At 37.6% G+C, this 27,831-nt stretch overlaps 1 protein-coding gene across 4 annotated transcripts in view; it reads left to right on the top strand.

The window, feature by feature from the left end:
• Nucleotides 1–27,831, top strand: part of myo1b (myosin IB) — a 175,516-nt gene that overhangs the window by 36,542 nt on the left and 111,143 nt on the right. For all 4 annotated transcript variants that reach the window (XM_079463941.1, XM_079463939.1, XM_079463940.1 and 1 more), the window contains exons 2-7: nucleotides 2,616–2,757; nucleotides 7,730–7,845; nucleotides 15,779–15,873; nucleotides 19,410–19,514; nucleotides 22,180–22,226; nucleotides 23,723–23,786. In XM_079463941.1, the coding sequence (XP_079320067.1) occupies nucleotides 2,623–2,757; nucleotides 7,730–7,845; nucleotides 15,779–15,873; nucleotides 19,410–19,514; nucleotides 22,180–22,226; nucleotides 23,723–23,786 (562 nt within the window). In that variant the 5' untranslated portion in view covers nucleotides 2,616–2,622. The remainder of the gene's footprint in view (nucleotides 1–2,615; nucleotides 2,758–7,729; nucleotides 7,846–15,778; nucleotides 15,874–19,409; nucleotides 19,515–22,179; nucleotides 22,227–23,722; nucleotides 23,787–27,831) is intronic.

Below are 27,831 nucleotides of genomic sequence, written 5' to 3'. Positions count from 1 at the left end.
TGAAGAAGGAGTCCTTTCGGGCCTGGTTGGCTTGTGGGACTCCTGAGGCAGCTGACGGGGACCTGCAGGCCAAGCGGACTGCTGCCCGGGTGGTTGTGGAGGCAAAAACTCGGGCCTGGGAGAAGTTTGGTGAGGCCATGGAGAAGGACTATTGACTGGCCTCGAAGAGATTCTGGCAAACCGTCCGGCGCCTCAGGAGAGGGAAACAGTGCCCTACCAACGCTGTTTACAGTGGAGGTGGGAAGCTGTTGACCTCAACTGGGGATGTCATCGCACGGTGGAAGGAGTACTTCGAGGATCTCCTCAATCCCACCGTCACGTCTTCCATTGAGGAAGCAGAGGCTGAGGGCTCAGAGGTGGACTCGTCCATCACCCAAGCCGAAGTCACTGAGGTAGTCAAGAAACTCCTCGGTGGCAAGGCTCAGGGGGTGGATGAGATTCGCCCTGAGTACCTCAAGTCTCTGGATGTTGTGGGGCTGTCTTGGCTGACACGCCTCTGCAGCATCGCGTGGCGGTCGGGGACAGTGCCTCCGGGATGGCAGACCGGGTGGTGGTCCCTCTTTTTAAGAAGGGGGACCGGAGGGTGTGTTCCAACTATAGGGTGATCACACTTCTCAGCCTTCCCGGGAAAGTCTATGCCAGGGTACTGGAAAGGAGAATACGGCCGATAGTAGAACCTCGGATTCAGGAGGAACAGTGTGGTTTTCGTCCGGGCCGTGGAACTCTGGACCAGCTCTATACCCTCTACAGAGTGCAGGAGGGTTCATGGGAGTTTGTCCAACCAATCCACATGTGTTTTGTGGATTTGGAGAAGGCATTCGACTGTGTCCCTCGCAGCATCCTGTGGAGGGTGCTTCGGGAGTATGGGGTCTGTGGTCCTTTGCTAAGGGCTGTCAGGTCCCTGTACGACCGAAGCAGGAGCTTGGTTCGCATTGCCGGCAGTAAGTCGGGCTTGTTCCCAGTGCATGTCGGACTCCGGCAGGGCTGCCCTTTGTCACCGGTTCTGTTCGTAATTTTCTAGGCGCGGCCAGGGGCCGGAGGGTGTCAGGTTTGGGGACCACACGATCTCGTCTCTGCTATTTGCGGATGATGTTGTCGTGTTGGCCCCTTCAAACCAGGACCTTCAGCATGCACTGGGACGGTTTACAGCCGAGTGTGAAGCGGCTGGAATTAAAATCAGTACCTCCAAATCCGAGGCCATGGTCCTCAGTCGGAAAAGGGTGGCTTGCCCACTTCAGGTTGGTGGAGAGTTCCTGCCTCAAGTGGAGGAGTTTAAGTATCTTGGGGTCTTGTTCACGAGTGAGGGAAGGATGGAACGGGAGATTGACAGACGGTTCGGTGCAGCTTCTGCAGTAATGCGGTCGATGTACCGGTCTGTCATGGTGAAGAAAGAGATAAGCCGCAAGGCGAAGCTCTCAATTTACCGGTTAATCTACTTTCCTACTCTCACCTATGGCCATGAGCTTTGGGTCATGACCGAAAGGACAAGATCCCGGATACATGCGGCCGAAATGAGCTTCCTCCGCAGGGTGGCTGGGCGATCACTTAGAGATAGGGTGAGAAGCTCGGTCACCCGGGAGGAGCTCGGAGTAGAGCCGCTGCTCCTCCACATCGAAAGGGGTCAGTTGAGGTGGCTTGTGCATCTGTTCCGGATGCCTACCGGACGCCTTCCCCGGAAGGTATTCCAGGCCCGTCCGACCGGGAGGAGACCCCGGGGAAGACCTAGGACACGCTGGTGGGACTATGTCTCCTGGCTGGCCTGGGAACGCCTCGGTGTCCCCCCGGAAGAGCTAGAGGAAGTGTCTAGGGTGAGGGATGTCTGGGCATCTCCGCTTAGACTGCTGCCCCCGCGACCCGGTCCCGGATAAGCGGAAGAAAATGGATGGATGGATGGATGGATGGAGGGAAATATACTGTTAACAACTGTAATACTCTTTTTGCATAGAAGCACCTTCCAAGCACACAATATAAACACCGTAGAACAGCTTTTATTGCTTTAATTAAACAAATAACGTAAATAAAAAATTGTAGTAAACTTAATTTATATCCATTTATGGTGAAATTACTGCCTTTCTGTGTCAATTCCTGTTCAATTTGAGCATGATGCCGGAGCTATCACTTTAAAATAGTCCGTGCTGTACAGCAAAAATACACTCGATGCGTAAATGATCGCTCCACTGACGAACTGCACCGCATACGCTTGTTGTGTGAATGATCTCATCCGTTAACATGGGCACGTGAAAAAATACGGACCGCACACAGGCGTTCGCAGACGGCCTTCCGATTTTTCCGTTTCTGTTAATAAAAATCTGTCAATGACAATTTCCGGTGTGACCTCTGCTTTTAGTAGCCTATAATTTTCTGTTTTTTGGTTTTCTCGTATATCTCATATTTAAAAAATAAAATTGCCTACATGGATTGTTAAACAAGGGGAGAAGATAACACATTGACACTTATTTTTAGTGTCTTTTTTTATTCAAACCATAATTTACAAAGTCATTTGTGAATTACTTTTCAAAGTTTTCATTTAGTGTTTTGTCACTGACCAAAATGTTAATCCAACTGGAGATATACATAAATGGTGAACTGCTGTGATTTGTCTGTTTTCTCTGTAGGGGAATTATGTCCAAAATGGAGGTGAAGACATCACTTCTAGACAACATGATAGGGGTGGGGGACATGGTCCTCCTTGAGCCCCTGTCAGAAGACTCATTTATTGACAATCTAAAAAAACGATTTGATCGCAACGAGATCTACGTAAGTACATATTTAATTATTTATTAGAGCTTCCAGCTACAGCTGGAGTAAAACTTTTCCTGTATCTATATTCCTTCTCATTTCCAAGCTTTTGCATTCAGTCACATTTATTTTATTTATTTATTTATTTGGATCCCCATTAGTGGCTTCTTTTCCTGGGGTCGCAACAATTATAAAATACAAATCTACATCAAACAAAAACAATAAACATCAAGTCAATAAAAAAATGTAACTAACCATTTGTAATACATTGCGTCATTCATAATACTTTAAATATTTAGAAAAAAATCTGTAATATCAGATGGTAAATCATTCCGGGGTTTCATTTCTCTATATTAAAGTTCGATGCCTTGCATTGTTTTTTGAAACAGGAAGTAAAAACATCCTTTTGACGCATGCCTGGTCTTAAAATGATGACTTGCACTACTATATATAAGTTAACAATACAGGACATTAGGAATTCTAGACACAGAAATATTTCTTACAAAACAAAGCAGGAACATAATCATCCTACCCTTCACCAATAACCAACCTAAAGTCCTAAGCATTCCATTTAAATTGGCTCTTTGATTAGAGTCGTGCAGCTCTGTTCTGGACTAATTGTAGCTTATTCATCTTTACTTGCTGCACTTGACCACACTACTGGACAATAATTTAAATAAGTAAGAATCATTGTTTGTAAATGTTGTGCATCTCCTTATAACTGACAGGCCTCTTCCCATAACTCTTACCATATTTTCTATCTGTTTTGACCACTTCAACCTGCTGTCTAATGTCGCTCCGAGAAGTCCAATTTCCTCTACCTGTTCAATATTCACATTATTCACAGACCATTTGAACTGTGGTTTGAGTTTACATTTTGAGTTTGAACCAAACACAATACTTTTAGTTTTTGTCACATTTAAAACTAATTTATTATTCCACAACCAATTTGCAACCAATTGTAATTCCTTATTCAAAATATAGATAATTGCTCAATTTATGTTGCTGATAAATATAATGTTGTATCATTGACATACATAACTTTCTTTGCACACTTTAAAACAAAAGGGAGATCATTGGTAAGAATTTAAAATAATAATGGTCCCAAATAACTTCCTTGAGGCACACCACATTGCAATTCTTTCACATCTGAATAACTTCCTACCTATTAGACAGGTAACTTTTAAACCACTGTACGGTATGAGAAGTAAATTTAAAACATTTCAGTTTGTCCAGTAATAATTTACAGTATGATCTAGTACATCAAATGCTCAGTTAAAATCGAACAATACTGCTCCTACTAAATTATTATTATCATTCTGTGCCAAACAATCATCTGTCATATGTGTTAATGCTGTTCCTGTTAAGTTCCCCTCTCAATATGCATGCTGAAAACCAGAGTGTAAACTATTGTCATTAAAAAAAGGATAACATTTTCTCACTAACTATTGCTTCCATTATTTTGCTCATAACTGGTAATAGACTTATTGGTTGACTATTTGGACCATTAAAGTCCTGTTTTGCATTTTTCTGTAAAGGAATAACCTTTGTTATGCGCGCTGTTTGCAGTCCAGTTTTGTCGCAGAAGCGTGGGGATCACTTTACACAGTTGGTGTAAAGTGCCAGTTCTGGGAGTGGACTTTCACCAGAGTCAGTTGTGGTTCCGCCGGGCAGAATTACAGCTTCGCCATGTTTTCTCGTCCCGAGACGCATGATAGTCATTCATGTGCCCTTATCACGTGTGTCATAGTGCTGGTTGTGCACCATTCGCTTGATTTAGAGCTCTCTTACTTGTGCTGTCAATTGCCCCATTAGTGAGATGTGCCGAACAGGCGCAAGTGCAGCTTCTTGCTGCGGGGAGCATAAAGCGTTTTGTTCACAACTGTGTTAACATATGGTCACACTCACTCTTGACTCAGTCTCTGTACATGCTCATCTGTGAGGGTTCATGTGGGTTAACATTAATTCTCAGAATTCCCTATTCATTTCTGTTCTTATCTAATCGATGCTCTGACACAATAGGTAATTGGTAATCCATCCAGTATCAGCGATTGTGTGCAATAAGACTTAGAATTATGCTTCAAAGGTCCTTCTATTTATCTTTAAACTTTGGTCAGTTTTATTGGCTGCACCAATTAATACCATTTATGGGAACAGACAATTGTACTTAACTTTCATGGGGAAAATCATGTATGACACCGTATTTATGGGATAGTTCACCCAAAAATAACAAAATGTAATTTACTGATGATCAAATATGTCATTTACATTTATTTGTTCTGATGAACATCAGTTGAACTGATGAATGCTTATAACCAAACAGTTCTTGGACCTTCAAACAGCACTTTTGAGTACTATTGTAATTTTTCCTACTATGATAGTCAATGGGGTCCACTAACTGTTTGGTCACCAGCATTCTTCTTGGTGTGAAACCAAACAAAGACATTGATACAGGTTTGGAACAACTAGAGTGAGTAATTCACGACAGAATCTTCATTTTTGGGCGAACTATCCCTTTAAATGCATCTACTAAAATGTTATTATTTACATTTTACATTTAGTCATTTAGCAGACGCTTTTATCCAAAGTGACTTACAAAGAGTTCAGGGAGCAATAAGCGATATGTCATAAAAGAGTAATAGTGCGACAGGTGCCAATACAAAGTTAATAGTTTCAACAAAAGCTAGACCACTACCTGTGACCACTTGAGAGGGTTTTTTTTTCATTTGTCTGTCAAGTATTCACAGAAGAGATGGGTTTTAAGTAGTTTTTTGAAGGTTGTGAGAGATGTGGTTGACCGGACCGCGTTAGGAAGAATGTTCCACCAGGAAGGAATTGTGAAGGAGAATGAGCGGGAAAGCGATTGAATGCCCTTATTACAAGGCGCCGCTCGTTTGCTGAACACAGGGTTCTTGATGGGGTGTAGGAGTGTAGTAGGGTGTGAAAGTATGCCGTTGCAGATCCAGTGATAGTCCTGTAGGCAAAAATCAGTTAATTGAATCTTATACAGGCTTCAACCAGTAGCCAGTGGAGAGAGATGAAAAAGGGTGTCACATGATTGAGTTGAGACTACTTTTTCCAGATCTTTAGATATGAAAGGTAGATTCGATATAGGTCTGTAGTTAACTAGTTACCTAGGTTTTTTTTTTTTTTACAATGGGCCTTATAACAGCCACCTTATATGCTTTAAGCACATGTCCTAGTGTCAGATAAGTGTTTATAATGCTAAGAAGAGGATCTATAATTTCTTGGATCATCTCTTTTAGTAGATTTGTAGGTATAGGGTCTAGAATGCATGTTGTTGATTTACATGATCTTATGATTTTATACAGTTCATCATGATCTACGGTAGAAAATAAGTGCAATTTCTCCTTAGGGGCACTGTAGTTATTTGTTAAACTAAATAAAAATCTAAGGAATATACTTTCATAGGATATCTTTATCTTTTCAGCAGGGCAACCAACAAAATGTAATGGAAATCTGCCCAAAACACAAAAGATGCAAATGGGAATTAATAGAACACAATATTTTTATTTTGTCCATAATGGTATTTTAATCAAAAACCACTAGAATTTATTGAATACATATTTTTAGCAGGGTGGGTTCATGTAGACTTTATAGCTGGGGATTTACATGGATCACAAATGTACATTAAGTATTGCCAGCTGATCAAAACTGTGTTTTAGGGATTGTATACATTACCTTCCAAGGCTAAATGAAACTCTTAACAGGCTAAGTGAAACTGGCAAGTTTTCAATCTCCTAGTGTACTCATTCCTGTCCTCCCTGGTTTTTTAGGTTGTAGGGTCAGGTTTGAAAAAAGCAAATAAGAACAATCTTTATTCTAATGTGTTTTATTCCAACGATTCACACATACAGCAAATGGTTCATATCAGTCTACAAAATGTGTTTACATGTGTACACACATCGAGTTGTCAATGACAGATGGTTCATCTGTCATGATTCTGCCTAATCTTGTCTTGGTTTTCTGGTCTAGGGGCAGAATCATGACAGACCCACGTGTTTTATGTGGAGAGAAACATATTATGGTCAATCAGGACATAATATGTGTTCTCTCCAGTCTCGTCATTGGCCCCGCCCCTCTCGTTCCTAGTATTGCTTTCCTCCTGTGTCTCATTACCCACACCTGCCCATTGTTATCTCCTTTGTTAGTTTTCCTATAAGATGCCCTCATGTCTATTGTCTTGTGCTGGTTCGTTGTACTTGTTACCCTGTCCTAAGCCTTGTCGTGTCAAATACTGTAAAGTCTAGTCTTTCAGTGTCAAGTTAGTCTTAGTGTGTTATAGTTGAGCTCTTGAGTCTTTAGTTTTCAATTTATCGTGTTTTGCTATTATGTACTCCTTTGTTACCCCCTCGTGGGTTTTTGTTTTTCTGTTTACATATATATATATTAAAGCCCCTTCTGTTAACCCCTTCATCCTCGCTGCCTGCACTTGGGTTCTTCCACCACGTTCACGACATCATCTGAATTAGTTGTTTCACCTCATATAATGTATGTTGTTATGCACTTGTAATAAATTCATGCAGCCGTTTATACTTCATTTGTTGTTTGGTCATCTGGATTTAATTTTATATATGTATGTACGCATGTACATTTAGTTAAATCAGGGTTGGGTACGTGATGGTTATACAAATGCGTGGTAAATGTAGAAAATAATACAAATTTATTTGAATTCACAGCTTAATGGCTCAATAACAAAAAGAATCAAAGTGCATCAGTCTGCACTTCTTTGCAGTAGCCACAATTTCTGTCATTTTTTTAAGCTGGCTTAACTCTTACAAAGGTCTAACCAGCAAAGTACCCAGGGGCTGAATTAATCAGTTGCCACTACAACCTGGAAAGACTTGCTTATTTTTTGCTTTTTTCATCTCGGATCAGTAGCTATATTTCATGCAGTGTTGACACTTCTTGTTTGATGATTGGTGCAGTTTGATGAGCTGTTTTTGTTGCTTTTTGTCCATCTTTGCAGACATACATTGGAAGTGTGGTGATCTCCATGAACCCCTACAAGTCCCTGCCCATCTATACAGCAGAGAAGGTGGAGGATTATCGCAATAGGAATTTCTATGAGCTCAGTCCACACATGTGAGTAAAAAAGCTTTCTCATTTCTCATCTCAACCACTAAATGTCAGGAATCGCATTTAAAACACGAAGGCACTGTTGCATGATAATAGTATCATCGTGGGATGACGTACCTCCATCAAGTGGCAGGTCTTAGCTCTTGTCTTGTATTTTTTTTATACTTATAATTACACTTATGACCAGGGCCAGACGGAATCTGCAGACTTTTTTTGTTATTTCTGTTATTTTTTTTTTCCTTAATCTGCGGAATTCTGCGGAATAGTTTTTATATTGTTTGAAATGTGTTATAAATTGAGAAAAGGTTTTTAAATAAATGTTTTAAAAGATATGAGAGAATGGGACTTTAAACTTTACAAAATAAAAGCATTTACAAATCAGCTGTCAAAATTGCAATTAAACCTAAATAAAAACATTATGAACATGTTTTATAAACACCATTATTGAATATAGACCTACTTGTTTATTTATAATATACATTTAACATGCAGAATGACATATTTTTATAATGATGATCATACATGTAAACGCTGTTCACAGCTTTAAACAATATCTCAGTCGTGTTTTTGACTACTTTAATGGATCTTTCAGTGATACTGTTTCAGCACATGAGATGAAGAAGAAAGGAATTAATGTTGGAAAAAAACATAAGCACTTTAACAAACTTATGTCTTCTTCCACAAATGTCCCACTTGGTCACTGTCTCTGTTGCCACCATGTGAAAATACTCACGGCCTATTGCTGACTGGCAACAAGAGTGTTATTATTTTAATATGGATTGGTGCCATATTTTGGTAGCGAATAGTGCTGGCAATTTTTCACTTATAAAAAGTTCAGGGGTTGATTCTGACAGTGTTGATGAGATGAAGTTCTTCAGCAAGGATCGTGTGACAGCTTATGCGGTAAAACTCTTTTTGTGTTCAAGTCTGTTTTAAGAAGTCTTTTTTTTACGTTATGACAACTAAGATTCCACAGCTACTGGGATCATGTGCATAGAGTGTGACAGCCAGCAACATTTGCAAAGGACTTTTTACTCCGCTTCATGTCGTGCCACAATGCCCTTAGCTGTTATAAAATGCACTGTAACCCCTTGCTTCTTGGGGCTTATTGCTTTCTTATATCTTGTCATTGCATAACTTGTAATGATAAGGCTGCCCGCAGCGCAGTTCTGTGTGAGGTGGAAAATCAAATGTAGAAGGCGGGAGTTACTGTTAACAGAGCGGTATCAAATCACAGAAGAGTTTTGTGGACAATAAATAGGAATATCTCAATATGAGAAAATCTGCAAATCTATGCAGTGATTACAATATATAATATTTAGCAGTTTTGTATGTCCATCTATATTTGCCATCATCTGAAGTCTTTGTGAGTGTTTGTGTCATCGGAAGTCTTCACAATTGATCCTGGATCCAAACTCTACTTACTTTAGGATTAGGGTGGCCATTTCCATAACACCAAAAAGGAGGACACTTTGCAGCATTTAGTGAGGCAAGAAAAATTGCATAGGACTCTGGTGTATTCGCAACTACAATACAATTTTGTGCATCATATCGATGGTATCATGATACAGTGATTCTGAAACAGCCTACTCTATTCATTGCCAGGCAATTTGACCTAAGCCTAAGGGAAGATGTACCTGCAGCTCGTCGGTTACTTTTGTTTTTCTGTGCTGGCATGTCGCATGTCCCTTGACTACAAACGTCGACTTCACAGCGACATCCATGAAAAGTGTCTCTACTGCTTTTTTATATAAAGTTGTGCTCTTTTGTCCATTCCGGATTAAATGAGGTCTGACGTTTCAGCAAGTTACCGTTATGATGTGACGAAGCCACCACGTGGACTCCACTTCCACGTCATGGAGGCTTGTTTACGTTTTTAACCAATGATATATCAGGTATTTATTTGACACCATCATATGTTTGACCAGAGATCTTACGGCTTCAGACGCTATGCTGCTACGTCCCAATAAATGTTCTAAAGCGGGTTTTGTTTAGGCCGATTCAGCACAACTCCAAAAATGAGGACAAATGAGTGTCCGGTTTGAGGCTGCCCCGGACGCCGGACAGGGGGCTTAAAATCCGGACTGTCCAGCCGAAATCCGGAAGTATGGCCACCCTATTTAGGATGTGAATCCTCAAGAGAGAGAAACAGAAAAGCAAAAGGAGAAGGATTAGCATTGCTGCTGTTTATATTATTTTAAGTAAACGACTATCATGTGCATTTTTTACTATTTCGTTACTGGAGAACAACGTTACTAAAAAGATGTGTTTTAATCTAGATTTAAACTGGGAGAGTTTAGGAGTGTAACTGATTGGTATCTCTTAAATCCTAAGGGGAGACATCATGACACGGAGACAGCTCAGTTAAGCTCCCTTTACTTTTCTTCTCCCTTCTTACTCTACATTCCTTAATGAACTCGAGTCGCCCTCTAGTGTTAAGGCAGATCTCACTACAAGGAGTAAAATGCTTTTATCCTGTGTGATATCCTGGGTACTATCAAAAGTCCAGAGTTTTGTGACCTTACTTAGTTTACTATCACAAGTCCTTCTAATACCAGACCTGCAAACTCAGAAGAAGTGAATATTTTTGTAGACAATCTGACAAAGCTAGGCAATGAACAATTTGTAATGTTGAATGGTATTTTATATATATGCTGTAACGAATACGCTCTTCGTATGCTCTTCACCTCCCATACTCCAAATCGCTGAATGTTCATCATTTTCAGCAAACGAAAAAGTCACAAAAAAGGTACAAATCTGTAACAAATTCATCTTAATAATTAATCTTATAATTTATCCTAACGAAAAATAATAAAGTCTGGAGGTAAGGCGATGGATATTGGATAAAAGAGAGGAAATGACATCCGAGAAAGGAGAGACGGACGTCAGAGCGCGGTGGAAATAGCGGAAACTTGAGTAGCGTGTGTTTGTTGAAATGTTGGATTGGAATTCGGTTTTACTCAAGTGAACCTTGTGGATATTACATCCCGCTTCCGTGGATGTGTATTCAACACAAGCAGAGTTTAAAGACGAACCGACGGCCCTCCTCTGCAAACGGTGGCACGCCATAAACGGTTTGAAGATTATTTTTTTCCTTTTTTGGAATCGACCAATGCGCACATTAAAGGTCCAAAGATAAGAAGTTGGAAGGAAATTACACAGCTGCATGCTCTAGGACTTACCGGAAAGTATCCATTGGGAAATAAGTACATTGACATGCAAAAGACTCGAAAGACATAGCGGATTATAAATTATATTAATCAGCAACTAACTTTCTTTTACGTTTTCAATGTGAGATTCTTTATTTGGGGTTTGGTGAGAAGTTGTTTAATTTAATCTTAGGTTTTGTTACATGCTCCTATGGATATCATGCGCATGTACGTTTCCAAATGTTTGATTTGAACTGATTTAATAATAATCTTATTTACATTTTTTTTGACTTTGAAATGTGTTATTCAATTGCTGAACGGGTCAAAGAGAGTTTGCGACAGTTAATGTAAACTGTCTGGCGCCCAACATAAACTCAAAAAACAAACTCTTCCAAGGCCACTACGTTACAATGCAAAGCGATGATGTGGCACGTTTAGTTGTACCCTTATGTTGTCGTCCTCTTGTTGTGAACCTCCTCTTGCACACACTGTTCCATGGGCTGGCCACCTGAGCCTAAAGAGAGCTACCTCAAGCATTGACAGGCATCCTTTGAACTCCTGTATGGATGACCTGTTAAAGGAAGGCTGGGAGAAACCTGATGCGAAGAAGGAGAAGCAGATAGTACAGTACGTTCTAGAGATCGGCTGGAGCAGTACCGAGAACAGGCCAAAGAGAATTTGAAGGAAAAGCAACAAACACAGAAAAGGTGATGCGACCAACATGCCAGGCTCCAAAAATTTCAGCCTGGGCAGAAAGTGTTGCTACTTTTACCAATGTAAACACACAAGCTTTTAACCAAGTGGCAAGGACCCTATACTGTTTTTACACAGAAGAATTGATAAATCAAAACAGATACATATCAAATAGGTACATAATATTTGTCAGAAGCCTTTTTCTTAATTTACATATCCAGCTCATCTAGCTCCTGCACTTGTCTTCTTAGTGTGTTTGACTTTGTTCTGACATCTGCCAAAAGCTTCTTTGAAACTACTTAGATTTTGGATGACAATCACACAAAAATACAGAAGTATAGTATTAATTATATGAAACTGTATAGTACATTTCCTGTGTAGCGGTTTTAGCTGCATGTTACAATAATGATAAGCTTAGCTCACCAAATACAATTCTCCACCAGATCTATCAAGATCAAATTACAGTTATTTAAAACATCAGTTCCAGTCAAGGAATTGGTTTAGCTCAAAGTAAAATACGTATAATAACCGTGATTAAATATTTTACAGTCTCTGATTGGTAATGTACAGTATAACAATATTGGCGTTCATTCGTCCAGCGAATGCATCAATGATTAATACACTTTACGTTATCTCATTGCCATAAGTAACGTGACTTTACCAAAAATAATTTACAAAAAAGGTAGCGTAAATCTTAACATGGTTTAAGGGACTTTGCAATGTGAGCATTGAGCACATAAAACTCATCACAAGTGAATATATGGTTGTTTATTAAACTACTCTACATGGTTAACACAACGATTGCAAAAGTACAAACAATACAATACAAAGATATTACATGTAAATCATTTGAAATAAAGTTTCAGTGTACAGTGGCTTTGTGCTTTTTACACTGCTTTAATTCCCATTGAATTGAATGTTTTTGGTCCATCTTGCAAGTAGCCTCAATACTTATTGCTTGCATAGGGAAACCATCACTATATTGCATATCTTGGAGCCAAATCACATTAAACTTCAACTTATCCATCTTTTCTCTTCTGTTTGCGTGCACGGGAGGAGACGGTACACAAAACACTGTCATAAATGCCGCGACCCACAGATTGTCACGTTAGCGAGCGAATCCACAAAGAATAAAATAAAACATCACCAAATTAAAACAATATATTTAACATTATATGAAGTATTAAAATATGTAAACTAAAGGTGTCATAAAATGTGTCATTTAAGACTTTTTAAAGTTGCAATAAACAGTCCTGATATTGTTTGTATGACACACTGAGGTGGGATACTCTCATTTTATAGTGGAATGAGTCTGTGCAATCAGATAGTTTTCTTAGAATTATTATCTGAAGTTATACAAATAATAATACATATAGGCCATTTTGATGTCCTTTACATTAAAAATCCACAATGAACAGTACTGATATTGTTTGTGTGACACACTAAGGTGGGATACTCTCATTATAAAGTGGAATGATTCTGTGCAATCAGATAGTTTTCTTTTAATTAATATTAAAATAATAAGATTGTCGTTATAAATATAAAAACTGCCTAGCAGTTTAAAAACAGCTTAAAAAAGCCTAGAAACCACCTAGCTACATAACTGTCAATCTTTTAGACATGCTCTGTCTGACAGAAACATGGCTAAAGCTAGATGATTATACTACTTTAAATGAGTCTGTTCCCCAAGATTATTATTATAAACATGAGCCTCGCCTAAAAGGGAAGAGGGGGAGGTGTTGCTGCACTTTACAATAACTCTTTTCGCATTTCCCAGAAGACTAATCCTAAATACATTTCTTTTGAAGTCATGGTACTTCATGTATCAACACTTAATACTAAGGAAGAAACATCTTAAAAATGTATTCTGGCTATTGTACAGTATAAAGGTCACTGTATAAATGTGGACGAAGTTAATATCCAAGATATTAGAAAAAAAATTATAACTATCCAACCAGAAGTGAAACCCACTGAACAAACAACTACCTACAGCAACCCTAAGGAGAAATTGCGATTATTTTCTACCGTAGATCACGATGAACTATCTAAAATCATTAGATCATCTTAATCAACAACATGCATGCTAGACCCTAAACCTACAAATCTACTGGAAGAGATGCTCCTTCCTAGGACATATGCCTAAAGCATATAATTCAATTTAATTCAATTTTATTTAAAAGCTTATTAGCGCTTATACAAAGCAGCTTTACAGGGGATAAATAAGAAAAACACAAAAAAGGTAAAACACAGTACATGAATAGTTTAACTTGTTATATAAACACCTAGTAAATAAGATCTAATGTCAGCAGTCTCCCCGTGGTTTATTTAGCATATTTTGCAATAAGTGAATGCTTGGCTGAAAAGATGTGTCTTTAATCTAGATTTAAATTCGGCGAGTGCGTCTAATCCTCGAATAGTATCGGGAAGCCTTTTCCAGAGTGTAGGTGCTACGTATGAGAAAGCTCGACCCCCTTTGGTGGATTTAGTTATTCTAGGTATTATCAAAAGTCCTGAGTTTTGAGATCTTAGAGAGTGTGATGGGTTGTAGTGTGAAAGAAGCTCTGTTAGGTAGGTAGGGTCTAAACCCTTTAAGGCTTTATAAGTGATTAAAAGAACTTTTAAGGCAATACGATACTTAATGGGTAGCCAGTGAAGGTTTGATAAGATTGGGGTTATGTGATTGTATTTTCTGGACCTGGTAAGAACTCTGGCAGCTGCATTCTGAACTAACTATAGTTTGTTTATTGATGATGCAGAACAGCCACTAAGTAGCACATTACAGTAGTGAAGTCTTGATGTCATAAATGCATGAATAAGCTTCTATGCGTCAGCAACACATATATTTTTTCTTAAATTATAAGGTTGCTGGTTATAAGGCCCCTTATTAAAAAAAACCTAGAGAATTAGTTAACTACAGACCTATATCGAATCTACCCTTTATATCTAAAGATCTGGAAAAAGTAGTCTCAACTCAACTATGTTCCTTCCTCCAAAGGAATGACATCAAACAAGATTTCCAGTCTGGATTTAGAGCACATCACAGTACAGAGACTGCTTTGATCAGAGTTACAAATTATTTGCTTTTGGCATCTGAGTAGTATCTCCTTATTGGTGCTGCTAGACCTTACTTAGTGCTGCATTCGACACCATTGACCACAATCAAGTGCAGGTGGCAGATCCTTTTACTATCTAGCACCTAAACTTTGGAACAGTCTTCCCTGCACTGTCCGGGAGGCAGAAACACTCTGTCAGTTTAAATCTATACTAAAGACACATCTTTTTAATCTTGCATACACTACACTATCATAATATAAATATTCCTAATGTTTAGGCTGCTCTAGTAAGATCAAAATGAAACCGGGAACACTTCCAATAACAACTGATGCATTTGTTGCATCAAAGAGTGCAGAACAATACTCTACTCTCAGCCTGTCTTGTTACAAGAGCGGGCAGGATGCAGTCCAAGGTTACCAGAGCGGGCAGGATGCAGTGCATGCTCGGACCTGACAAAAGCTGAGATGATAGAGCTGGATAAAGATGGACGTGGCGACTTGACACGTCTTCACTACAAAATTTCAGCTGCTATTGAAAATTTTAAAAAGCACTACATAAAAAAACTTGACTTGACTTTATCACTTGAACACCACGTGAGCATACTGGAGCGCACCCCCAGTGAGTGGCAAAATGATTGCTAACAATATCAGGAAACGGAATCACAGTCGAGTCCAGCTGCTTGTAATTTCAGCAAATAATTGCGCGCTTTAGTCCCAATTTCTTTGTGTCTACTATTCTCCTCCCAGGGGAGCATGTCCCAGGGTGTATCCTGAGATGTTCACGTGGGAAATAGATGTTAATACAATACTGTACCTTCTATTGACTGCAAAATTGCAGGCTGTGTGTAATCAGAGCCAAGTCTTGTTTATGGTTTTGCCAGTAAAAAGTATGTTTATATATAGCTTTTGAAACAACTAATTTATTTCAATGGTTAAAATAAAAAAAATTGTAAACTGTAAGTGGACCACAGAAACAAAAAAAAAACTGGATAGTACTTGACACTCTTTTAAGCCTGAACATTCTTTGTTTTGTTTTCTCTTTAGTTATGCTCTGGCAGATGAGGCCTACAGGTCACTACGTGATCAAGATAAAGACCAGTGCATTCTCGTCACTGGAGAGAGTGGGGCAGGAAAGACAGGTGAGATTACAGCAAATGCTTGTGCCCACTGGTCTCAAGAATACAGTTGAATAAAAAAAATGAAGCTATTTACTTCAAGGGGAATACATGTCATCACAATAATACATACAGTATGTAAAATTTTGAGTGAAATGTCTGTTTTACATTGATCAGTGGTTTTTTTCTCTATTCTTTTATGGATAAACTTTAATTGAATTTAACCGTTCCTGTCAAATGTTTATATATATATATATATATATATATATATATATATATATGTGTATATGTATATACGTATACTATAGGGGTTTAACGGTATGCGCATTTGTACCCAAGCTGTCACAGGGAAAATTCATATCATCACTCCTATGGCCTACTCCCTTCGAAGGGCAGAGCCCTTGGAGTTTAGACTTTGGAGTGAACAGGGCACTTGCCATTATGTTGACGTTTGGAATGCACTTTGCAAAGGGAGCAAAGTCATTTCATCATCTTCAGCTGGCATGTCCCTGTGACTATGCAGTCTGGTGTTCTTAACCTTACTGTTTGCAAATAAACAATACATTATATATATTTTTTTAAGTTTGATATATTATTGTTTTTGTTTTGTAACATATTTAAAAACTTTTTAAAATGTATGTTTATTTGCAAACAGTAAGGTTTATGCCATTAAAAAAGCGACATCTGCTGACAGACACAATGCTTCGTTGTCACAGGAACATGCCAGCTGAAGATAATGAGGAAATTACATTGCTCCCTTTGCCAAGTGCATTGCAAACTTCTACATAATGGCATGTTCACTCCAAAGTCTAAACTCTAAGAGGTCCACCTTTCAAAAGATGACTATATTTGGAATGTTACCCATGATGGTTCCTTACGAATATATCGTTACACCCCTAATATACTACAACCCCCCCCCCCTTGAGACGACACATAAAATCTTCAATTATGTTTTTTATATTTCAATTTTTTTTATAATTCGAATTTATATTTGATTGAAACTGTCTGTAATTAAGGTTTGTACATGCGTCATCAAGTATTTACCATTCATTTTTAAGTAAATGAAGCAAATGTTTTACAACCTACTGCATATCCATAAAGTCAGGGAACATATGATTCATTTTCTGCCAAGTCTCTGTACAATTTATATTGAATAGTTTATTTAAAAGGTCCGGTTGAAAACAATCTCAAATTAATCTTGAGTATCTTTAGAGTAGTATTGCATACTTCATATCTACGAAGGGTGTTTGATCACATTTATAAAAGATAGATACAGCTGTACGATTCTTTTTTTAAAAAGAAACAACCTCCTGGGGGTGTGTGGGGGGAGGAACTAAATCACGAGCACACAATACATCATCGCATTATACATAACTGTTCGTGTTGTTTAGCCTACATTATGCACGTACGCACCGATTGTGGTTAATGTCTGGCATCTTTTAGCGCTGGGGCCGTTCCATCTTGGTTTCAAACGATCTGCAAATCCACCGTTATATACACTGTTTACATATCATCCATCACTGAAATGCTGTGAACAAACAGACACACCTCAACTTCTCTCACTATCGCAAGAGTACAGAGCTGCTGCTGCAGGCCCAGAGCACAGCCAATCCTGATGCAGCGCAGCCAATCTTGATGGTAGATGGGTATTGACGTGGGCGTGCTTTTCCGGGAGAATTGCCAAATAAGGGACTAAGAAAAGTTATTAAAAGGAATAATGATATTGCTCTCTTCCACTGCCAGTTCACATGAAAAGAACAACTGCCAAATGCGATTAATCTTTCTGCGTTTGTTTACAACTAGCACATTCTGATGACATTTACTAACTTGTGCAATAGCCTACGATTCAGGAGGCGTCATCACCGTACAGTCTACATCAGGGACTTCAACTACTTGTATTTGAGGGCCAGATTTCAAAAGTATTAATAGGATGCGGGCCAGTTTTTTACAATGTTTTAATTTCTTCCATTATTTATTGCTTTTTGTCCCTTCTATACTGTTTTTATTGCTGTTACTTATAGGTCATATTAAAACATGTAGTCAGATATTGCATATTAAGTTAAAAGGGATATTGTCTTTTAAATTTAATTTAATATTCCTTGATTAGTTGTTAATTCACCCCCACCAAGATGTGTGTGGCATTGTTATTTAGATATTTATGAATCTATTTGTTTGAAGTAATAAACGTCAAATCAATGAATGTCAAAAACGCTAATACATTCAGCACAAAAGTAGGATAATCCCTGCCCTTTGTGACATTAAACTGGTGTTTTATAAAGCGAATCAATTGATCTGTGCAAAAATCGCATCTTCAGGTGAATCCAATTGCGTTCATGTGCCCCGAGCACTTACAAGGGTAAATACTTTGTAGTGCAAGATCTGGAGTGAGATAAACAGCTGTTTTTTGTCAATTTAGCCATTTAAATCATAGATACGAATGCAGTAATACAAACAACACAGTTTTTCCCTTATCTGAGAAAACCGTTTTCGTGGTGTACCCTTCCTGAAGTTACCTTCAAGGGCACACGACGCGTTTGGAAATACACACCTGACACGTGCGTAATCCGACTACCTGTGTCTGAGGATTGCGGATTCTAACGTAAACCATGTAGATTACACTCCGATCTACCTAGCCCTCACATCCAATGACTACAGGCCTGTTGACTCTTTTTGGCAGTGCATTGATGAAATTAACAGCTGGATGTGTCAAAACTTCCTTCAGCTAAATAAAGGCAAAACTGAAGTCATTGTATTTGATAACAAGGATGAAACTAACTAATGTAAACACATACCTTGATTTAAGAGGTCTAAAGACACAAATTAAGTTAATGAATCTTGTTGTAATTTTTGAGTCTGACCTAGTTTCAGCAGTCATGTCAAAGCAATAATAAATCAGTGTACTACCATCTCAGAAATATAGTTTCTATATGTTATACAAATGTTTTGTCTCAAACCAAGATTTAGAGAAACTAGTTCATGCTTTCATCACCGGCAGGGTGGATCACTGTAATGGACTACTATATAAGCTTATACAGTGACATTATTTACGACACTGGTTAGATACAATTGTGCTTATCAACCACATGGGGGAGCCGTGAGCAAAAGCTCTATAGTGCTGATTTAAACCAAAACCATCTTTTGGTTAGAGACTTTTTTTGCAATTTTACATGTCCACAGTAATATATGCATGAATAACTTGTAACACACCAAAGAATACAGGATGACATGAAATCGTGACATATGACCCCTTTAAATAAAAAGCTAAAAACAAATAGCTAATCAGAAAAATTATATGAACTGTACTATCTTAATATAGTCCATATTGGATTGGATTGGATTCAATTTATTGTCATTACACACATACAAGTACAGTGCAACGAAATCCATTATATTCATAACCACAATGCAACAGCAATAAAGAATTGGCTATTGCCACCCCTATAGTGCTCTTTTTTTAATAGGGTTTGTAGGGTGGAATAGGAAAAAAACGGTTGCAACCTGAAAGATGGGAGTTTATCCAAAGAGGATTTTTGAGTGACCTTGTGCATTCTGTGTTTCAGAGGCCAGCAAGTTTGTGATGTCATACGTAGCTGCAGTGTGTGGTAAAGGAAAGGAGGTGAACAAAGTGAAGGAGCAGCTGCTTCAGTCTAATCCTGTACTTGAGGGTGAGTAATAGCCCACAACTTCTGTTTTCAAGAAACACTTTATAGTTTGGTGTCCCTTTAATGTCTAAAATTTGCAGATATTTTTCAATGTTGCTGGAAGTCCCAGTTACAGAAAACTGGGTGTTCTTTCAGATTCTTGAAGTTTAATACCCCCATCATAGTTGTTTTCCCAAATTACCAACATAATCTCAGCTAATGGACCAAAAGCTTCCTGGTCCCTGACATTTTTCTTTAATGTTTGGGCCATGACCAGGAAATGCTTATATGCAATGAGGTGGAGAAAGAATGCCAAGTATTTGGCAGTGGACCCCTGAGCAAATTGAAGTCGCACATCTGTGAAAGTTTAGCTGAGGAAAGTCAAAACCCACACACCAGGGGTTCTACACATTTCCTGCTGTATAGTTTTTGTACCATGTTCTTACTCTTGTTCGTGCCCAGAATGATAGAATCATAATGCTTGGGTGACTTCGATATACATGTTGACACTGACTGGACATTTGCAAAGGATTTCTTGTCTGTTTTGGATTGTTTTTATGTTCTTCAACATGTTTACTTTCCCACGCACTCACGCTCTCATACCCTTGACTTACTTTGCAGTGTTGTTATCGACAATGTTGGTGCTAAGGGTCATGAATAATGCATTCCTGACCATAAAACTAGAAATGTCCTGTCTGCACACTCCTCTCCTTGGTTTACCTTGGAACTCAGAGTAATAAAAAACAAAATGTATGCGTTTTGAACGGCTTCATAAAAATCCCTTGAAGTCCATGCCATTGTACTCTCAGAGTCAGCACTGTTATACTGTATTAAGAAGCACTTAATTCTGCACGCTCTTCCTACCTCTCCACTGTCATTAACAAAGCTAGGTGTAAACCAAAAGCCCTGTTCTCTGAGATCTTGTTAAACCATGTTCCAAAGATATTAATGGCTCTGTAAAGTAAAATGTATAACATCTACCAAGTTTTCTCTACATCTGTCTGTCCTCACCACTTTTCGCCTCTAGTAGATCCTATTTCAACATACCTACTCAAAACCGTTTTTGCCATCGCTCGTACAACCCATTACGCACATTATGAATAGATCCTTCACCACTGGTAATGCCCCACAGCATCTAAAAGTTGCTAGCATTATTTCGATCCTTAAGAAATAAGTCTTATTTGTAGAAAAATGATCTTTGTGAGTTTTCAATCTAGTTTCCCCCTCTTATTGCACTGAGGCAGCGCAAAGTGGTTAATGATCTACTCCTGGTTTCTGACCCAGGTGCCTACAGTATTCTTGTTCTACTTGCACGTTTGAATAAAATGCTGAACTGTGCGTTCCTCTTGTTATTTCACTGATTGAAATTCAAATCAATTTATAACCTTTATATAAATTGTTTTCCCAGATTTCTTTGGTTTCTAACAGTTAAAATACCTACCATACACATTTTAGACCCTTCACTTCTTTGTAAGCAGGCAAACTTAAAAAATCAGCAGGGGATGAAATAATTATTTCCCCCATTGTACATAACTATATGTTCAGAGGTGTATAAAAACCTTACATAATGAAGCATTATTTTTTTATCTTTATTTAAAATGAGCTATCTACATACTGCACGGGTCCCCTTACATGGGATGTTGACATGTCGCCATGTTGTTTCTACAGTAGCACTAAACAAGAGCTTCTCTACAGAAAGCATTCCATAAATACGTTATCTCTTTCTGGAAAGAAACGAAAAAAGGGACGATATCTTAATCCTCTCTTGGCATCGTTAGTGCTTCAAAAGGGAGGGGTGGAGTTAGCAATCGGTTGAAATTTACAACCTCACTGCTATATGTTATTCAAGAATCTTATAAGTTCCTGGAAACAAGAACCACTAAGACTATAGATGGTTCCACGAATAACCCTATTATGAGGAAAATATTTTTGAAGAGCTTAAAATACAGTTTAGTATATAATAAAATACAGTTTTATTGTACTCTTTGAGTACAATACAGGATATTTGTGGGCGAGGCACCTTTTATTTTGACAGTGTAGCCTCTAATGGTGCAGCAACTTTGCACAATTGACTGTAGGTCAGAATATGGAACATTATTGGTCAATTTATGTGTCATTCTCCGCGAATCCTGGATATAGGTCTACTATAGATGTCCAGCTGAAGGTTTAACTTTCTTCTTGTTTTTAAAGTATGTTGAAACAATAGTTTGGCGAGCAGGGTGGGATGAGAGCCATGAGGGAAAGGCATGAGGCCGGTCACGTGAGTGATAACGAGTGTTAGGTGTGCGTGCACCGGTCTCGCATCTCTCACAGAGGAGCACCAGAAGCATATTAGATGAGCGACAACAGTGAAGTGCGAGAGAGGACCAGGCCTGGACTTTATGTTGTGTTTTAGTGTTTTATTGTTTGTTTATTTAATTAAATGTCTGTTTTACATTCGTCGGTTCCCACCTCTTTCCTTCCTTCCCTTTATTGAACCTTGTTTGAAAAAGTTATAGGATTTTATATTTTTATGTTTTTCATTCTAAAAGATGTCACGGTTAAAATGCAACTGTGAAAACTATAAAAAAAAATGTATTGCCTGTTGAACATGAAAGTAATTGAAACTATTTTACCCAAAACTATTTAATCAGATGATGTTAATATACATGAACATTTTCTTTCTGTCCAATGTGTTTTCCCACCACAGCTTTTGGAAACGCCAAAACCATAAGAAATGACAACTCATCTCGTTTTGTGAGTATATCTTTTTGCCATAAACTGTTTTGATTACGCTTCTCCCTCTTGGTGTGTTTGCTTTAGATTAGATCAACATGGACTGAACACAGGCAAATTATTTTATTGCTTTCTCTCAGTCCACCTTAAAGGTGATACAAGGCTTTTGGGGGGGAATTTTGCATGTGTTCTATATAATAGTGTTTCCTTGTATCCAGTCTCCCGTTGCTATACCAATCTATTCTGCTTCTTATGGACCAGCCTTTGAGCACAAATCTGGCCCTATTCTGACTATTCTGTAAAACCTTTATGGTGCATACATATGTAGAGCTACAATCAAATGTCAAGTCATTGAATGACAGGCAGCATGTGCTATGAACAGGCCTGTAGTTGGAGAACTATTCATGCCCTGATTTATGTTTTCAACCACTCGTCTCATTTGCTCCGCAGGGTTCCAGACTGCTACTAAAACGGTTGCAAATTAGCTTGCGAGTGATATTTCTGCAGAGATTGCCGCAGGCGACCATGCACATTTACTAGTTTTTAAATTGTTTCCAGCGAAAGCGCCGCACTTTAAAAAAACCTGGTGTACCAAATACCAACAATCCACTTGTTTCGTTCGCTCTGGTTAAACGTTGTTAATTTTAGAAAGGTGGCCTCTGCGAAGTCTCTGCAAAAGTCGTGTTTATTGCACGCACGTTTACGTTTCGGTCTTTGTGCGCTTATCAATGATTATAGGTGAATAAAAGCCCAATTAACACCTGTTCTTTATATAACTAACATTAACCCACAATGAGCAATACAGTTGTTCAAATTTTGATTTATCTTTTTAAATGTTACTTAAAAATACAACTATTTATGTAAACTCTGGTCCAATTATAATAATAAATGTAATAAATTTTTAATTTTTAAATAGTAAATGTATTTGTAAAATCCACATAAAAGCTAGCAGCTTCATAAAAGAAGTTAACACAGACAGCTTTTTCTATTTATATTAGTTCTCTCTCAAACTGATGCTGATATAGCTGGTAGCGAACCAGCCGGTTAGATTATCTGCTCATGCTCATCTCGAAATTTGTTAATTAAACATCATTCACTGAAGCACGTCGCAATCACACGCAGTGATCACCCATTCGTGTCTGGGTTACGATTTACTTGTATTTTGGCGTGAGATTTGTTAAGTTGGACAGAGTTAGAACCTGAAAGCGCGTGCGAAAAGCTTACCACACTAAGCTCGCGATTGAGCAGACACCTTATGCTAGGCGCTCTGGTGATAGGGAAGGGGCCATGCATGCTTGGTACTACATACTTCTGAGTCGTTGTAATGTGTTTCAGCAATACATTTCTAACATCTATAATGTGTTTAGAAACAATTCTCAGAATTCTCTCTACCCGGAAAATTTAATTGGTCAACTTGAACATAGATAAATTATGCTGAATGAACATAACTTTAAGACTGATGTACATGTTAATCCAATATCCAGATTTTTTTCAGTGTAGTTTTTATCTTTTTGTAGGGGAAGTATATGGATATCGAATTTGACTTCAAAGGAGACCCTCTTGGTGGAGTCATCAGTAATTGTAAGTAATTTTTCAGGCACAAGAAAGTTCCCATAAAAAAATATGTTTAAATAAAGGATTCTACCTCATGTTCCACATCTATAAGCCTTTTTCTGGCTGGAATTTGTGAAACACAAAGTCAAAAGTCAGTCTTTTGAAGTCAAGTGAGTTCTGTCTTTTCTTACTAGAAGACTTTGAATACAGCCCATACAGTATGTAGGTCAAGACTGAAATTCTGGTTTAAATTAATTTTGCAAAGAATATATGGGGAATATGTTTAGAAACAAAATGATAGCTAACGTCCGTAAGTCATTAGAATTGTGATGCATCTCTGAAGCTGTGTTTAAAAAATTGATTGGGTTCCTACATAGTGTTCACTACTCCCTGAGCACAGGGAATCTGTTGAAGTGAACTTTGCTTACAATAATCGCTAATTTGGAATGCCCTGCAACATCAGCAAAGTATGGCAACGGCAGGGTTACCCAGGTGGTCAAACAAATATAATATACCTAAAAAGGATTCTGTGTCTAATTAATATAATCATAACTTGTTTTTTACTTTTTTAAAGAAATCCTCAATAATAAAATATATAAGGAAAAGCAGTGTTTTATAGTCTTAAAACACAATATAAATAATACACAATAATATGCAGGCATTTTTAAATCAACTTGTACTTCATAAAACAAACTAATGTTTTAATGAATTATATCAATAAACAATATGTAAACACTGTTTTGTCACAAACTCAACTGCCAGGCAAGTAATGGCACAACAATTATGGTTTGTGTTTTCTTAACTGGCGCAGCTTTTTGTAAAGAGCTTGTTTTCTCTATATGCTTTTGCACAGTTCTCGTGTTAGCAGAGCTGTACAGTATTAGTTTCTTACAAGGTTACCAATATGATGGCGGATGTGTTTTACAAAGGCTTGATTCATAAAATCATGTTTTAGCTAACGGTGTTTAATTTTGTATAAAACCAAAAAATTTATAAATTACAGTTTGTCAACATTTAATAAAACTGCCATGGTCATGGGAATGCTTCAGCTGTTTACTTCCAAACATTTCTGTTGGATCGTAGCTTAATCCTAGCTGAGTTTTACAAGACATCAGTGTTGGGCACAAACAAACATTAGACAATGCACCGACACAGAACAGAGGGAAACTGAGACTATATAAAGGGAGACACTAACGAGGAGTGATTACATGGGGAGAGTGATGACAGGTGATTGGAATGAAACCATAACGAGAGTGATTAACAGACCAGGTGATGGGAATAAAACACTAACGAAGGTGAAACACAAAGCAGTTGATGGGAATGAAACCCTAATGAAATTACAGGAGATAGAAGGGTGGGGCTGAGAGACATGAAGACACGTGGCGCCAAGTGGCGCCAAGTTACAACAAACAGCCACATGTCTCCACACATAACACAACAGAAACCTGAAAGACGTGGCAATGTCATGACTCTGCCCAGGGAGCTAGAAAGCTCGAGACAGGAAGGACAGAGTCCTAACACTTTCTATTTTGTATAAATGTTCAGCTTTGCCCACATTTATTAAAAATAATGCACGGTGATAAGTCTTGATTGATCTTTGTTCTACAAACACACGCATCAATAGTTGTTAATGTTAGCTTTGTATAGGCCGTGTTGAAAATCTGTGATAATGGGACTACTTAAATAAATGAATAATTAATGTTATGTTTCAGGGAAAAGAGTGATGAACCTTTGTTGCACTCTTACATGCCAATTTAATTTGTCAAGGGGCCATCAACAACAACACATCACAGCAATGCTCTGATTTAAATTGTATAACAAAACTACTGTTAAGCTTGTCAAATAAACGTCCTGTAAGATTTGGTGAAATTTGGAAATATAATTTTTTCGTGTTAACACGTATATAGTTGTGAAACATTTAGTAATTAAACAGTAAATTTCTGATATTTTATCACATAATATTCTACTCTAATAAACAAATGTTTAATTCAGGCTTTTTGTGTTTCCCTGCGTTGACATTAGACGATTTTACTTCCAAGTTTTTACATAAGTTTGGCCTTGTGTGCTCAAACATAAATAGGCAGTGGGGAAAGAGCATTAACGCATTTTGCAGATTTATTTCGTATTATACGTAAATGTTAACACATATATAATTGTGAAACATTTAGAAATTAAACAGTAAATTTCTGATATTTTATCACATAATATGCTACTCTAATAAACAAATGTTTAATTCAGGCTTTTTGTGTTTCCCTGAGTTGAAATTAGACGATTTTACTTCCAAGTTTTTACACAAGTTTGGCCTTGTGTGCTCAAACATAAATAGGCAGTGGGGAAAGAGCATTAACGCATTTTGCAGATTTATTTCGTATTACACGTAAATGTTAACACATATATAATTGTGAAACATTTAGAAATTAAACAGTAAATTTATGATATTTTATCACATAATATGCTACTCTAATAAACAAATGTTTAATTCAGGCTTTTTGTGTTTTGCGTTGAAAAAACCTGATTCCGCGCAACATTTCATTAGACTATATTCATAGGTAAGTTGTAACTGTGTGTTCACATAGAGCGCGAATGAGGCGTCAAGCGCGAGTGATTTACATGTTAAGTCAATGCAAAGACGCGCTTGCGGCGCGAATAGCGCGAATGTGGCAGCGTGAATGAGGCGGCGCGAATGAAGCGAATTGCGTGAGTTGAAAAATCTGAACTTTTGCGAAAATTCGCGCCGCGTTAACCAATCAGGAGCCTGCTCTAGTAGTGACGTAGACGACGTAGCGATCAGAGACAGAAATACGAAATGGAGGACAAGCTCATAATCTCTGTTTGTGGACACCCGGAGCTTTACGATACTTGTTCCTACTTTTATAAAAACAGGAATAAAAAGGATCTTGCTTGGAAGAAAGTGAGTGAGGAGGTCAGAGAATCTGGTAAATTGTAAAAACACTCTTAACTCAATTTGAGTTATATATACATATTGAAACTACAAGGTAGCAAAAGGCGGTAGATTGAGCTTATTTGCCTTATTTTACAACTACGTTTGCCTTATTTTACAACTACGTTAATATGACCCCAATAAAATTTTGTTAGTTAAAAAAAGGGTTCCCTTCATCTCAGTGGAATAAGATGTTGTGACTTTTCTAAATTTCCTATCATTATTCACATGAAAAAACTGGACTTGATACGGTTGTATTCTGAAGGTATGTAAAAATATGATATTTGAAAAATACCTTTCATTTGTAAATAATTTTTTTATGAATCCTGAATAAATCGGATAATTTCCATAAAGAAATGAAGGCCTGGTACTAGAGCACATATGCAATGTAGAAAAGACATGTTCACATGTGGCGTACGAGGACTCTCCATAGACGTAATGATTTTTATACTGTGAGAGATGTGAACGGATGTTTAAACCCATCCATCTAGTGCGTGTTAGAAAACAGTGTAAAAGTAATAAAAAGAAAATAGCAAAAGAAAATTGCGATTTTAAAATATACTAGGTAAAATTATCATTTTTGTTTTATACAATAATTGTATTTCATATTATTTCATATTTATATTCATTTTGTGGCACAAGCATTCCAAAATATCTGATTAGTTTACATGAATACTGTAATTTCTCATAAATTTAAATGCTTTCAAATCATAAAAGTTTCAATAAAAATTATCATGCACTTTTATCAAATCTGTAAAACGTCATATAAAAACGTCATTCATAAATGATTAAGAAATGGTATATAATGCTTAACAGATAATTACGTAATATTTACATATGTCATTAAACTTTCAATTCGTATGATCTTTGTTTGTTGTGTAGACTTCTACTATTTTGACAATTGACAGAAAATCATTTAGTAATTATTTGTTCATGTTTTTGCAGTAGTCGATCTAAAGTGCAACTATTCATCGATTGTACATTTTTATAAACATTTACTAATCATTTGTAACTTTATGAGTAGTCATCTTTATTGTAAAGATGTGTCCCAAATTACCAGAATTTACCCTATTTACACATATTTAAAAATAATGTATTATAATTTGTTCATGTTTTTGCAGTTCTCAATCT

The sequence above is a fragment of the Barbatula barbatula genome (assembly GCF_947034865.1).
Source record: "Barbatula barbatula genome assembly, chromosome: 9".
Lineage (NCBI taxonomy): Eukaryota > Metazoa > Chordata > Actinopteri > Cypriniformes > Nemacheilidae > Barbatula > Barbatula barbatula.
Note: the sequence above shows the minus strand (reverse complement) of the source record. Positions and strands in the feature narration are given on the sequence as shown.